This window comes from Schistocerca americana, chromosome 3, assembly GCF_021461395.2.
Source record: "Schistocerca americana isolate TAMUIC-IGC-003095 chromosome 3, iqSchAmer2.1, whole genome shotgun sequence".
Lineage (NCBI taxonomy): Eukaryota > Metazoa > Arthropoda > Insecta > Orthoptera > Acrididae > Schistocerca > Schistocerca americana.
Window position 1 is genome coordinate 694,737,295 of NC_060121.1, and position 14,337 is coordinate 694,751,631.

General features: G+C 40.1%; 1 protein-coding gene across 5 annotated transcripts in view; it reads right to left on the reverse strand.

The window, feature by feature from the left end:
• The window catches only part of LOC124605681 (tyrosine-protein kinase Src64B), a 262,399-nt gene that overhangs the window by 38,361 nt on the left and 209,701 nt on the right, over nucleotides 1-14,337 (reverse strand). For all 5 annotated transcript variants that reach the window (XM_047137536.1, XM_047137537.1, XM_047137534.1 and 2 more), the window contains one exon: nucleotides 9,757-9,910. In XM_047137536.1, the coding sequence (XP_046993492.1) occupies nucleotides 9,757-9,910 (154 nt within the window). The remainder of the gene's footprint in view (nucleotides 1-9,756; nucleotides 9,911-14,337) is intronic.

The window sequence follows — 14,337 nt, forward strand, 5'->3', positions numbered from 1 at the left end:
AACTCACTTATCATATTCATGACACTCTCTCCTCTATTTTGCAATTATACAAACAGAGTTGGCCTCCTTTGAATTTTTCTGATTACCTCCATCAACTCTATCTGATAAGGATCTCATACTATGCAGCAATACAACAAAAAAAGATGGAAAAGTGCAGTGAAGATAGTTTCTTTCGTAGATTTGATGCCTCTTCTAAATGTCCTGACAATAATACACAATCTTTAGCTCCATTCCTCCCACATCATCTTCTATGTGTTCATAACTGTAATACCGAGATTTTTATGTGAATAGACAGCCTTTAGATTTGTGTGAGTTACCATGTAACCAAAAGTTAATGGATAACTTTTAGTATTACTGTGAATGACCTCACAATTTTCATAATCATGGTCAATTTCCACTCTTCAAATCATGCAGATGTCTTATTCAAATAATTTTGCAATTTGTTTTGATCTTCCAATGACTTTACTAGTCAGTAAAGACAGTATCATCTGCAAACAGTTTAAGGAGCTGTTTACATTCTCTCTTAAATAGTTTATATTAGTTAAAAACAGCAGAGAGCCTTTATAACACTTCTTTGTGGAACCCCAGAGTAGTGACCTGCATAGATTAGACATCCGAGATCCAGCTGTGCAGTTGTAAGATGTGCCATAGAAGTCAGCAACTGCTAGAACCGCCAGAGGCTGTCACTCATGGATAGTGATGCAATCTCTCCTCTGTGGACTCTACCGGCTGGCCAACAGCTTAGAGAGTCGGGGCCGGCCAGCCTTGCCCTCAGTTATATGTTGACATTCTAACTAGGATTATCAGACTAGTAGTGTAGTCGCTCCATGGCAAGTGTCTTCTTGTAACAAGTAATTTCTAGATGTAAGTGTTGTGTCCGTAGTCATCTGTATGTTCTTGTGGTTAAAACACCCAGACATTACTTTGGTCTCACTAGATGACTTCCTGTAAGTCACTGCAAACTGTGATCTTCGTGACAGGAGACAAATGAAACACTACTCCATAGGCACACAATTTGATTGGAAGTCACTTGTTTGGAATGGTGTCAAAAGCCTTCTGTAAGTCCAAAAATATGGAATCAACTTGAGATCCCAAGTCAAAGGCACTCATTACTTTCTGTGAATAAAGCTCCAGTTGGGTTTCACACGAATAATACTTCTGTACTGGTTATGAGTCAATAAACAGTTTTCTTCAAGATACTTCATAATGTTCCAACAGAGTTATATTACAAAATTCTATTAGAAATCAATGTCAATGATGTGGGTCTATAATCCATCCAGATTAATTCTATTTCCTTTATAGTGTATTTGTGATTTGTGTAACTTTCCAATCTTTAGGTACATACCTATTAATTAGTGAGGGGTATATATGATTGCTAAAAATGCAGTTATTTCATCAGCATACTCTGAAAGGAAACTAACTGGTATAACAATTGGACTCAAAGACTTGTCTTTATTAAGAGATTTACCATAGTTAGTATGAAAGGCATGGACACTGTCTCTTACAAAGGCATCAAGCGAATTTTGAGGTGCTGTTTAAATACATGTATTTTGCACTTATTTTTGATGGATCTGGAGATACTGTACTCAATCTCCTTATGACGACCTTCTGGTTACTAGTTCCTATACCACCACAGTGCTCTCTATTTGCTCAGGATTATTTGTCAGAAAGAAGTGTCATATGTTATCACAATCATTTACACTCCGCGTGAGCTTCTGAACTAATCATTCAAAATAATTTTCAGAGAAAGCATTTAGTACAATTATGAATGATGTTTCATGCCTACCACCAAATTTAAACCATGTATTTTCACAAACATTTCATGGGTACATTGAAGTCACTAGCAACTGTAATTGTATGAGTGAGGTACCTACTCAAAATGAGCCTCAATTTTTTCTTGAACAGTTCAGCAAGAGTATCTTCTTAACCAGGGGTCAATAAAACAAACCAAAAATGAACCAATTATTAATTTATTCTGACTTTTGGTTGTTTTTCTAACAGTGATGTATGTATTTCTCCACATAAGGTAAAATTTTGACAATATAGTGGAGGTGTTGAGTCACAGACACCCACAACAAAAAGATTGCTAAACAAGTAAGCTTTTTGCCAAAAGGCCTCCTTCTGGATTCAACAAAATACAAAACACACACACACACACACACACACACACACACAAATGCAACTCGTACACACATGACCACTGTCCTAAGAAACGATTTCGTAGCAACTGGGTATGTTATATACTGTCCAGCAACTATATGTAAAACATATTTTGTGAGAATATTACTGAAACTTCATATGATAGTTTGATACCTCTTTCTGCACACAAATGTCATCTGAATTTTTTTTTCAGTTCCAGTTTCGTAACCAGGATAGTCTTTCAATGTTGAAGGGTCTTTGTAGAGAAAGTAGTCTTCGTGTTGTAAAGGAAGGAATAACACTTTTATGCAGATTACAATGCTGTTGGAATATCAGTATTGTCGAGTAAGGATATATCCACTTTCTCAGGAACCAAGTATCGGTAATGGTTGGAATTTTTTCCTTCCAGCAACCTTATTCATTTCCAGTTCAAGATTCAATTTACTTATGAATAGTGTAACATGAAAAGGTGATTTAATTGCTCCTGTTGACAGTAATCCAAGCACTTACATACATTCTTACAAGAAAAATACTTATTCATCTCAAATTAGTTCTTCTCCCCCTCAAATGACTGAAATTGAGCTTGAAAGACATATTACTTATATACAAAATATGGACTGCCATCCACCTAACACAACTTACGTTTCAGTTGGTTACCTTTACTACATCTGTAATCTGCATTCTGCGCAGAACTTTCCAGTATTATATAAATTATAAGAAGTTTTAACATTTATGCCTTTGTACACTAAGACACATGCAGAGCAAAAACATATTGTCTTCATTTATCGCCATTTACAGGACAGTTTAACCAGCAAACAAATAGAAAATACATACTGGAATATAATGATAATATAATCCAGACTGGAGTATAATGATAATATTACGAAAAGGATAGATTGCTGCTCACCATATGGCAAAGATGTTAAGTCACACACAGGCTCAACAAGGAGACTACTAAACATGTAAGCTTTTGGCCATAAGGCAGCCTTCTGAAACAGAAAACAGACAAAACACACACACACACACACACACACACACACACACACACACATTCATGCAAATGCAGATCACACACACACGAGCACTCTCTCTGACCGCTGGGGCTAGACTGCGAGCAACTGCACATGATGAGAGAAGCAATCTGGATGGTGGGGGTACAGAGGTGGCTGGGCTGGAGAGAGTAGGGTGAGCAGGCTACAGGAGGGGGACAGTAAAGTGTTGTTTTTGGAAGCATACAGGGATGAGGCAGAAAGAGGGTAGAGCAGCTACGTACAGTCAGGACACTGTGGGTGCACTTTTGGAATATAAAGCTGTGGAGTGGGAACAGGGAAGGGGATCAGTGGGTGAAGGACAATGACTAATGAAGGTTGTGGCCAGGAGGATTACGGGAATGTACGACATATTGCAGGGAGAGTCCTCACTCACGCAACACACAAAAGATGGTGTTGGTAGGAAGGACCCGGATGGCACAGGCTGTGAAACAGTCATTAAAATTAATGTAGCCATCCCTTAGGTGGAAATCACTTTCAGCAGGGTGGCTTGTTTGGTTGAGGAGGACCAGGTGAAGAGAATGGGAAGAAGGTGTTGAGGTACTAGAGCAATGGTCAGCAACACATCGGTCGCGATCTACTGGTAGATAGCGAGTGCTCAATTGGTAGATGGCGTGAGTACTGAGAGTGTTGAATAAAATCATCAATTGTTTTCTGTAGTAATAAAATGTGTGTTCATTGACACAAGTTGTTTTGTTTGTTAATAACAGTGTAGAACTGGTACCAACATCTACCTTGAACCTCTGAAATTTTTTGTCACATTAGTTAAATCAGCCACCACCTGCACACCACTCGTTGCTGCACTGTTTCACTCATCTTTGTGAAATGTGTTCGATATGTGTCAGGAGAAGGCAGTGAGTTTCGTGCCGTGTACTTCTGCAATGTAATAGAGCCTGGAAAGGACATAGGCTGTCAGTACTCAGCACTGAGCATGCGTAGTTGCATACCTTATTGACACTTTTTGATAACAATTGAGTACTGCAGCAACTTCACGCATAATGAGTTGTGTATCAAAAAAACATAAAATTTATCATTTTCATTCCGAATGGGAGCACGAATTTTTTGTAACAGAGTGAAATGGCACATGTATTTGTTTAGTGTGTGATGCTAAGATTGCATTTGTGAAAAAGACAAACATCTAGAGACATTTCAAAACTGTGCACACAAGTGTTAACACCGAGTTTCCTGTGAACTCCGATCTGAGAAAAGAGAAAATCAAGAAAGTTAAAAATCAATTAAGTGTTCAACAAAGCATGTTCACAAAACCAGTAGACAAAAGTATTGCTGCCACTCTTGCTTCTTACTGTGTTTCGAATGTATTGGCTTAAAAGAAGAAGCCCTTCAAAGATGGTGAATTCGTAGAAGAAGCATTTTGAGAAGCTGCTAACGAGTTGTTCCATAATTTCAAGAACAAGTCTGAAATAGTTGCTGCCATCAAATCCCTTCAAATTTCATCAAGAACAGCACAAGAAGGGTTGATAATATGTCTAATGATGTTTTCTCTCAACTGAAAACAGATTTGGATGAGTGCTGTTATTTTTCACTGCAATTAGATGAGTCCACTGATGCAACAGGTACTGTTCAGATGCCAGTTTTTGTAAGGATGGGTTTTAATAACTTTACTGTCAAGGAAAAACTTTTGAAAGTAATTTCTTTGAAAGGCCATACAAGAGGAGAAGATATATTTTCTGTCATGAAGCAACTCATTCTATCGGAGAAAGCTTGTAAGCATTACCACAGATGGATCCCCAGCCTTGAGAGGTTCTAAAAGTGGTTTTATTGCTCTGAGCCAAAGAGATGAAAGTTTTCCACCATTTTTAACTTATCACTGTATTTTGGCCCAGCAGTCTCTGTGTGGAAAGTTTTTAAATTTGAATGGAACTATGAATACTGTTGTAAAGATAGTAAACAAAATTAGGTCTCACTCTTTTCAAACAAGACTTTTCAAAGATTTGGCAAGTGAACTAGAACTACAGTATGGAGATTTACTGCTCCACACTGAAGTGCATTGGCTCAGCAAGGGAAAAGTGCTGCAACATTTCCACAAGCTTTCACTGGCTATCAAACTATTTTTGCAAGAACAAGATGAGAATAGTCTGTCAGCTTGTATTGAAGATCCTCTCTGGCTTATGAATTTTGCTTTCTTAATTGACCTAACAGAAAAGCTTAATGCTCTGAATTTGAAATTTCAAGGCAATGGCAAAGATATTGCTGATATGACATCTGAAGTGAATTCTTTTACTAAAAAATTGTTTGTGTGGGAGTGCTGCCTTAAGAGGGGTGAATTAAGACATTTTCCAACTCTGAAGACACAAATAGAAGAAAGTGAGATACCTTACAATAGTGAATGTCATGCAATAATGATCACCAATTTGACGGATGATTTCAGTGATCAGTTTTCAGACTTCAAAAAGATTTCAGTGGTACCCCTGTTTGTATCTTTGAACTACTGAATATATCTTCTTACATTGGAAAATTTTTGGCATAGATTGGGCAGCTCTTGAAGTTGAAATAATATCATTAAAAATGATTTGTTTCTCAAAAGTACTGCAGAACCCAAAACCTGTTGGGCTCTAATTCCTCAGGAGAAATACCCTAGCTTAGTTAATGTTGCTCTTAGAATAAAGGTCTTGTTTGCTTCTACCTACCTGTGTGAATCACTGTTTTCAAATATGAACTTTATTAAAAATAAACACAGAACAAGGTTGACTGATGAACATCTGGGCTCTTGTATTCGACTAACAAGGGGAGGCCGCCAATTGTGAAATTAAGATTCGATTCATACTGCGCATAATAAAAGCTCATGGCCAGAGGTGTAATGTGGCAAAGCACCAAGACGCGCTTCTCAGCCGTTGTCGAGAAAATCAACAGTTAAAAGAAACCGTTGCGGTGAAATACTCTCTACGATTAATAATTTTCTACAGCGTCGTGGCGCAGCGGTAAGCGCTCGGGTTCGTAATCCGAAGGTCGCCGGATCGAATCTCGCGCCATGCGATTTTTTTAAATTAGTTTTTTGTAATTCATACAATTAATGAATTGCTTATGCATGTTGGTGAAGGCGGATCGCTCTCCAATTGTACCGCCTCCATTTTTCCGTTTGTTTAACAGGGTGTGCCAAAGCTCTCACGTCCGCCCTGATTTTCGACGATGTTATAAGTTGCGCTACAGACCGCATCTACCTTCTTTCGAAGTTAGCAGGCAACTACGCTGTTATGCGGCGGCTCGTTTTGACCCATTCAACATCTGTCCTTCAAGTGTAACGAGCGAGTAACGGAGTTGATATTTCATACCTGCCACAGCAAATTTGCGTTCATGGCGTCTCTGTTCTAATTCGAACGTTTGACTTACGCTATACGTATTCGTTTCAGAATATCGTTTCTAAGTCTTCCGTTAACTGTACGTGGTTAACATTATGAAGACAATTAATAACATTTGTGAAATAAAACTTTGTTTGCGGAAAACACAATGATGTTCGAAGTCCCCAGTTTTTCCACGAGAAACGATATATTTGTTTTTTTTTTAATTCAAATGTGTATATATACACATTTGAATTACAAAAAACAAATACTAAAAAAAAAAAAAGGTTGCATGGCGCGAGATTCGATCCGGCGACCTTCAGATTACGACCCAAGCGCTTACCGCTGCACCACGACGCTGTAGAAAATTATTAATCGTAGAGAATGTTTCACCGCAACGGTTTCTTTTACCTGTCGATTTTCTCGACAACGGCTGAGAAGTGCATCTTGGTGCTTTGCCACATTACACCTCTGGCCATAAGCTTTTATTATGCACAGTATGAATCGAATCTGAATTTCACAATTGGCGGCCTCCCCTTGTAAGTGCAACAAGTTATACACCAAATATCAAAGACATTGTTGACAAAACAGCTACTCAAATTTCACATTAAATGTAAAATAATTCTTGTGTTATTAATGTAAGAATATACTTGAGAATATCATAAATTAAAATTATTATGTTTCAAAAAAATAGTGAAGATTTAAAACTTTTATTTTAAATAATTGTTTTACAGTACTGGTATCCAAAAATTAAAAAAGGAGCAATTGAATTTTTAAAAGTAGACCACTTTGATATGTTGGTACAGAATAGTAGATTGTGAAGGCTTTGTGGTTGCCTACCCCTGTTCTAGAGGAATGTGGGTAGGGTGTCCTCAGCCTCAATCCAGATCACAAAGATGTCATCAATGAATTCTTGGTGGTTAGGAAGGATTCCTCTAGATGGCCCATGAATAGGTTGGTATAGGATGGTGCCAGGTGGGTGCTCATTGCTGTATCCCAGATTTGTTTGTAGGTCATGCCTTCAAAGGGCAAGTCATGGTGACCAGACAGGAGATTGTAGGTTTGGAATCTGTAGGGTGTTGGGAAAGGTAGTGTTCAATAATGGCTAGACCATGGGCATTAGAGATGTTAGTGTAAAGGAAGGGAGGTATCAACAGCGACAAGCAGGGCACCATGTGGCAAAGTAGGGGGAATTGTGGAGAGTTGGTGGAGGAAATGGTTGGTATCTTTTATATAGGAGGGTAGGTTGCAGGTAACAGGCTGAAGGTGTTGGTCTATGAGAACAGAGAAAAGATTTGAGCTGAGACTGGAGATCCTGCTGGATTTCTGGAATGTGGTCCCTGTGGCAGGGTTTGTAGATTGACAAATCTGACAGCTGGTGGAGTCCTTCTGGCAAGTAATCATTGTGGTTCAAAACAACACTGTTGGAGCCTTTGTCAGCAGATAGGATGATGAGATCAGGATCAGTCTCGATGGGGGATTGTGGTTCTTTCTGCGAATGAATGGTTAGCTTGCATTTTTGGGAGTTGGGGAATGATGGTGGGGCACAGTTTAAGTTTAAAAAATTTTGGAAAGTTAACAAGGGGGTGATTTGGGGGCAGTGGGGTGGATCATGGTTGGAAAGAGGAGTGAACTGAGTCAGACAGGATTCAACATTGATCTTAGGTTGAGTCTAATTGGTAGGGTTGGTGGCGAAAAAGTTTTTCCACATAGGGACCGGAAGAAGGAGAGAAGGTCTTTAAAAATCCCGCACGACTGAATTTGGGAGTAGGGCAAAAGGTGAGGCCTTTAGAAAGGACTGATACTCCCGTGACGCTAAGGCTTTTGGATGAAAGGTTCATGACTGTTTCTGATCTATTTAGATTCTGGATTCTTTACGGTGGTGGGAGGAAGTTTATGAGGGTGGGATAAATATAGTACGTCTGCGAGGCAAGGTGTGTCAACTGAGGGGACGTGAGGGAGGTTTGGAGGTCATTGTAGAGATGGTGGATAATTGCAGTCCAAGGCAGGAGCAGGAAGTGAACAGGTTGGTGAGTTTATTTAGGTGGTGTGCATGCTACTCCTGTTCCTAGAGGCCAAAGTTTCTATGAGCGAGATGGAAAATTCTGGAAAACTCTCCTACTGTGCATCCCAAATTCCTTTGTTAATTATTGTCCTTTACTCACATATTCCCTTTCTTGTTCTCACTCCACAACCTTTTACCCCACATGTGCACCCACAGTCTTATTACTTCTATCCTTTACCACTGCTCCCCCCCTCCCTGCCCCACCCCTCCTAGTCTTACTCTTTGTCTAACTTCCCAACTGCACCTACCTCCTTTACCCTCTCTCTACTTCTTTCCTGTATGGTCCCACAAACAGCATTTTACTGTCCTCCAACTGCACCCTGCTAACCCTATCACCCCCCCCCCCCCCAGCCTCCTCCTTATCACAATCACCCAGATTGCTCCTCCCCTCGTGTGCAGTTGCTCGCAATCTGGCGCTGACAGCCAGAAGCAATGCGTGTGTGTGTGTGTGTGTGTGTGTGTGTGTGTGTGTGTTGTCTATTTCAGGAGAAAGCCTTGTGGCTGAAAGCTAATGTCTTTAGTAGTCTTTTTGTTGTGCCTGTCTGTGACTCAGCATCTCCCACTATATGGTGAGTAGCAAGCTCTCCTTTTCATAATGTTGTCATTATCCGATGCTGGATTTTCCATTGTTAGATTGGAATATAACATGTATATGAAACTAGACCCATGTTCGGCAGATATAAGAAGCAATTGGAAAAGGACTGGCATGAAGGAGGTATGCTGTACTGTTTAGCTTTTGGTTAAAATGGGAATTTACCCATACATTAAACAACTGGTCATCTTTTTTCATGCCTGTACACAAATCATCATTTGTTTAACATGTGGTATACTTGTCTCCATCTATATGAACTATTCAAAATACTGAGATTATCTTCCTGGTTGCTGACGTTTTAAAACCAGAAAGCCCATAGATTTTGATACAAAGAGACTTTATTTGTATCAGAGTAGTTCTCACTTACAATAAAAATGTAAGGGAAGAAAAATAACGAAGAGAGAGAGAGAGAGCAGGGAGCGGGAGGAGTGTGGGGAGGGGAGGGGAGGGGAAGGGGAGGGGGAGAGGGGACCGGGCGAGGGGAGGGGAGGGGGATGGAGAGGGAGAGTTTCTCAAAATCTCTATATCATTTAGCATGAAGCACTTAATTTTTACAATTCTCGTAAGGTATTAATTGGGCATAATGTTATAACATTGCCCATTTTGAATGATTACCTTGTTTAGGGCAATATTCATCATCTTCTATCACACGTGCTAATCCAAAATCACATATTTTGGCTATGTTGTTTTCTCCTATCAAAACATTTCTTGCAGCAAGATCTCTATGAATAAGCTGTTTTGCTTCCAGGTACTTCATTCCACTTGCCACCTGGAAGAAACATTCTTGTTTAACATTTATTTAATCAGTTAACTACATGAATGTCTGATAATACAGAGTAACTATGCATGTTTGAAATGAAACGCACAAACACAGCAAGCTGTTCTACACAAAGTGGGACAAGCAAATATGTAGACAGATTTTACTTAAAAACTATTAATACAAAAATTTATTTCTTACTCAACTATTACCGGTTTTTATATTTCTGTTTCATTTTTTATTATTAATTTTTTATTTTACTAACAGTACACGGCACTACATCCAGAGATGGTATCACCATTTCAAATTAGTTAGGACTGCGTGTTTTAAATTTATTTTTGGACATGCTGAAGATAATGACAATAAAATAAAATGACATTAAACAGACAGAGATATGGAATGTTAAGTATTGCTATAAACTCCACAAGCAGTGAAAAAATACCTTGCCCTAAAGTAAAACTTTCAAACATATTCATACCAGGCACGAATTATGTGATAACTGTTATTATATTGTTGCAGTAGAGGGCACAACATAGTACAACTTTATAAGTAGATGTTAGCAGTTACACAGACAAAAATTTCCTCAGATTGTCCACCTGCTTAGCCGGGTGGTAACGCGCTTGCCTCCTGTGCAGTGGGCCCATGTTCAATTCCTGGCCAGGTTGGAGATTTTCTCCACTCGTGGACTGGGTATTGTGTTGTTCTCATCATCATTTCATCCTCATCACCGACACACAAGTCTCCCAATGTGGCATCGACTGAAATAAGACTTCCACTTGGTGGCCGAACTTCCGGGGTCTCCCGGCCAACGATGCCATACACTCATTTCATTCCCCCCCCCCCCCCCCCCCTTTAGATTAAAGTAGAATCAGAAGCAACTTGCAGTGCTAGTCATTAACACACAGATAAACTGAATAATGAATTCCTCCTCCATTTATACACTAAAAACTGAAATTGCATCCATGCCTCAGAAGGATTAACAGTGCTGACCAATGCTATGTCATCCGCAGCCCATAAGTATCACACCGCTATCCTGGCCGCTTTCAGCTGTTGTAACCAGAACCGCTACTTCGGAATCAAGTAGTGTTTCAATTGGGCTCACAAGGAATGAGTGCACTCTACTTGCCAACAGCACTCGGCAGACCTAGACAATCACCTACCCAAGTGCTAGCCAAGCATGACAACGCTCAACTTCGGTGATCACATGGGAACTGGGCAAGGCTGTTGGCTCATTTATACACTGCCTAGCAAAAAAAGCGAAGCACCCAGAAGGAGAGGAGAAAATAAAATGGAATTTCACAAATTGAGAGGATACATGATGTTATTTGAGTGATTACAAAATTTAGTCATATTTACGAATAATTTGGTAGTACGAGTACATTTATCAGTATGATGTTGCACCTGCTCTGATCCGCATGATTCAATTGGAAAGAGTGTCATAAAGCCATTGTATCATCTGAGACAAGCTGATACACAACTGTTGTAAATGGTCATTGATATGCTGGATAATGGCACTGGGACAGAGTTGAGGTCCGAGCCGGTCCCACCATGTTTTATTGGGGACAGATCCAGGAATGTTGCTGGCCACAGCAATATCTCAACATCATACACATAGTTCATCAAGATACTGTGACATGAGAAGTAACACATGAGGATGCAGGATGTCTCAATGTACCACTGTGTTGTTAACGGTTACCTCAATCAAAATACCAGCTGTGACCTGAAGTCCAACCCTATTGGTTCCCCACAATGTGCTGCCAGGAGTAACACTACTGAGCATCTCCAAAACATTGAAAAATGTGGTAATACAGAACTACAATTTATTGCTGAACATGATTTTATGTTATTCGTCAACTGTCCATGCTTCCCAGTCGCAGCATCCCTCCACTACTGCTAGTCTCCAAATAACAGTGAAGGTTGACAGTATATGTTGCAGGGCATTCATTACCTGTTCTCACATGCCAAGTACAGAAGTGAATGGATTACCATGTACTTCGTGCACAGCACAGCACACCTCCACTGTGGTTGTCCTGTCCTCACATTCCCATGTCATTCAACATTGGCCCACTGGCCCTCTGACACATTCAAATGCCACGCCGCACAAATCTGGAAATTCCATAATTCGACCAGCCGTCTAAATGGAGAGCCACAATGAGGCTCCTTTCAAATTCTGTCACATGCTGATAATACTGTCTCGGACAAGTATGTGAGTTCTCTGTCCTTCACAGTGAGCACTCAACATCTGATGCTGTTCATGTCCCTTATATACACTAGCAAGTTTGGTAGCAACACCAATGTAATGTAGTGCCTGCTCTACCATAAACATAAACTCTGCACACGAGCCTTGATGAGCCCCTGGGTACCAATCGACAGCCGTATCATCCTCTGCCAATGGCATCATTGGTTGCAGTATTGAGGGGCATGGGCTCAGCAGACCATTCTGCCAGTTATTGTGTTTTCATGACCTGCAGCTGCTACTTTTCAATCAAGCAGTTCCTCTAATGGCCTCATGAAGCTCAGTGCACTCTGTTCCAATCCTCCTTTCAACACAAAATCCATGTTAGTACCAGAATCAAAGCTGGGTCCTCCACATGGTATTCACTGATCACTCAGCTATGGAGATGGATGGCTGCTGTGTCTGTCACTGAGAACTGCAACTTTAACCATTTACATAGCCACTGATGGTGTGTATGTGTACAAAGTCATATTGACAGCTGAATGTGTCTTAAGAGGGATTTACTTTTTTGTCCGGCATTGTATGAATGCATTTCTTTCCTACCCTTCCTCTTGAAGAACACCTTCTTTTGCTGTAGACATAGGATGACCGTTTCTTGTACCTACTATCCTTGCTTCTGCTCGATTCTCAAATCTACATCTCGTGTTTCCTCTCCTCTTTTGCTGGAGTATTATGTAGGGACTAAATATTTCTTTAGAACACACTTCCTTTTATTTTGTAAAAGACAAAAGGAAAAGAACATTTAATTCTAATAAAACACTCAGTTATGGTCTACAAATAAAATAGCACTGTCAACTACAAGTCTCATACCGGTAAGCTAGAAGATACACTGCAATACCACTGTAAGAAAGAAAATACTGTGTCTGAAATGTGAGCTGCTGTTTATTGTTCAGCTGACTGAACAATGTTCTAATTATATACAGGGTGATCATAATTAAAGTTAAACTTTCAAACCACTGTAGAAATAACACCACTGGTCATCATGACGTCAAATTGCAACGGAATTTTATTAGAGAAGGGAGAAAACATATGGCAGAAGAAAAATGAATAGTTACAAAATGTAGCAATAGCTGGCACTGTAAGCATCATAATGTAATCGTGGTCGACTACAAATGACAAATTAATCATACAACAGTGCCTAAGGTGTATGTTTGATGTTAAACAAACTGTACTACTCAGTGTGCATGGATGTACAGGTGTGATACTGTTAGTTACGCAAGCCCATCTACCACGGCAAGGGCATATCACATTGCATGGGAAAAATCACATTTAATTGTCCTGAGGCCAAAACTCGCATAAAAAGCATCACTCACATTGGTTTTTAATTGTCCTGAGGCCAAAAAGCGGATAACAAGCATCAATCAAAATCAAATAGGATTATTAATTTCCATGTGACTGTCGCAAAACATGTTCAATATGCTCTCCACCGTTTTCTGCAACAACTTGAAATGGAGAAACAGCACGTTCCGCAACTGATTGAGGTGTTTCTGGGGTCACGGTCAGAGACAATGCGTGCCTTCAATGCAGCTGTTTGCAATCGGAACACTGAACACAACATCTAAGGAGATGGTAGCTGATAATTCTAGCATTTCCGAAATGGAACTGCAGGAACTGTTTAGCTGGATTTGCAATGTGTGAAGGTGCACCATCTTGCACAAAAATGATCCCATTCACATATCCACACTGTTGGAGAGCTGGAATGACGTGGTTGCACAAAAGACGCTCATAGTGCTTACCATTGATGATACAGGTAACAGGACTGGAAGCAGCTGTCTCCAAAAAAATATGGCCGTATGATAATTGATGCCGTAAACTCGCATCACACAGTGACATTTTCAGTATGAAGTGGTACTGGTTGATTTCCATATGGATTTTCCATTGCCCATATTCGACAATTCTGTGTATTGACATATCCTGTCAGATGGAAGTGGGCTTCATCTGAACACAAAATCCTCCAAGGCCAACCATTGTCCACTTCCATGCGAGCAAGATATTTTAAAGCAAAGGTCTCTCTTGCTGGCAGGTTAACAGGAAGCAACTCGTGCACATGGGTAATTTTGAATGAATAGCAAAGAAGGGGTTTCGTAGGATTTTATGCACCGGGATCACAGGTATGTCTCATGTCTGGGCAATTCCCCAGGCACTACATGTTTGGACACCACCACTCATCTCCCCCTGCATTGCTGTGGCCACTGCTTCTGCT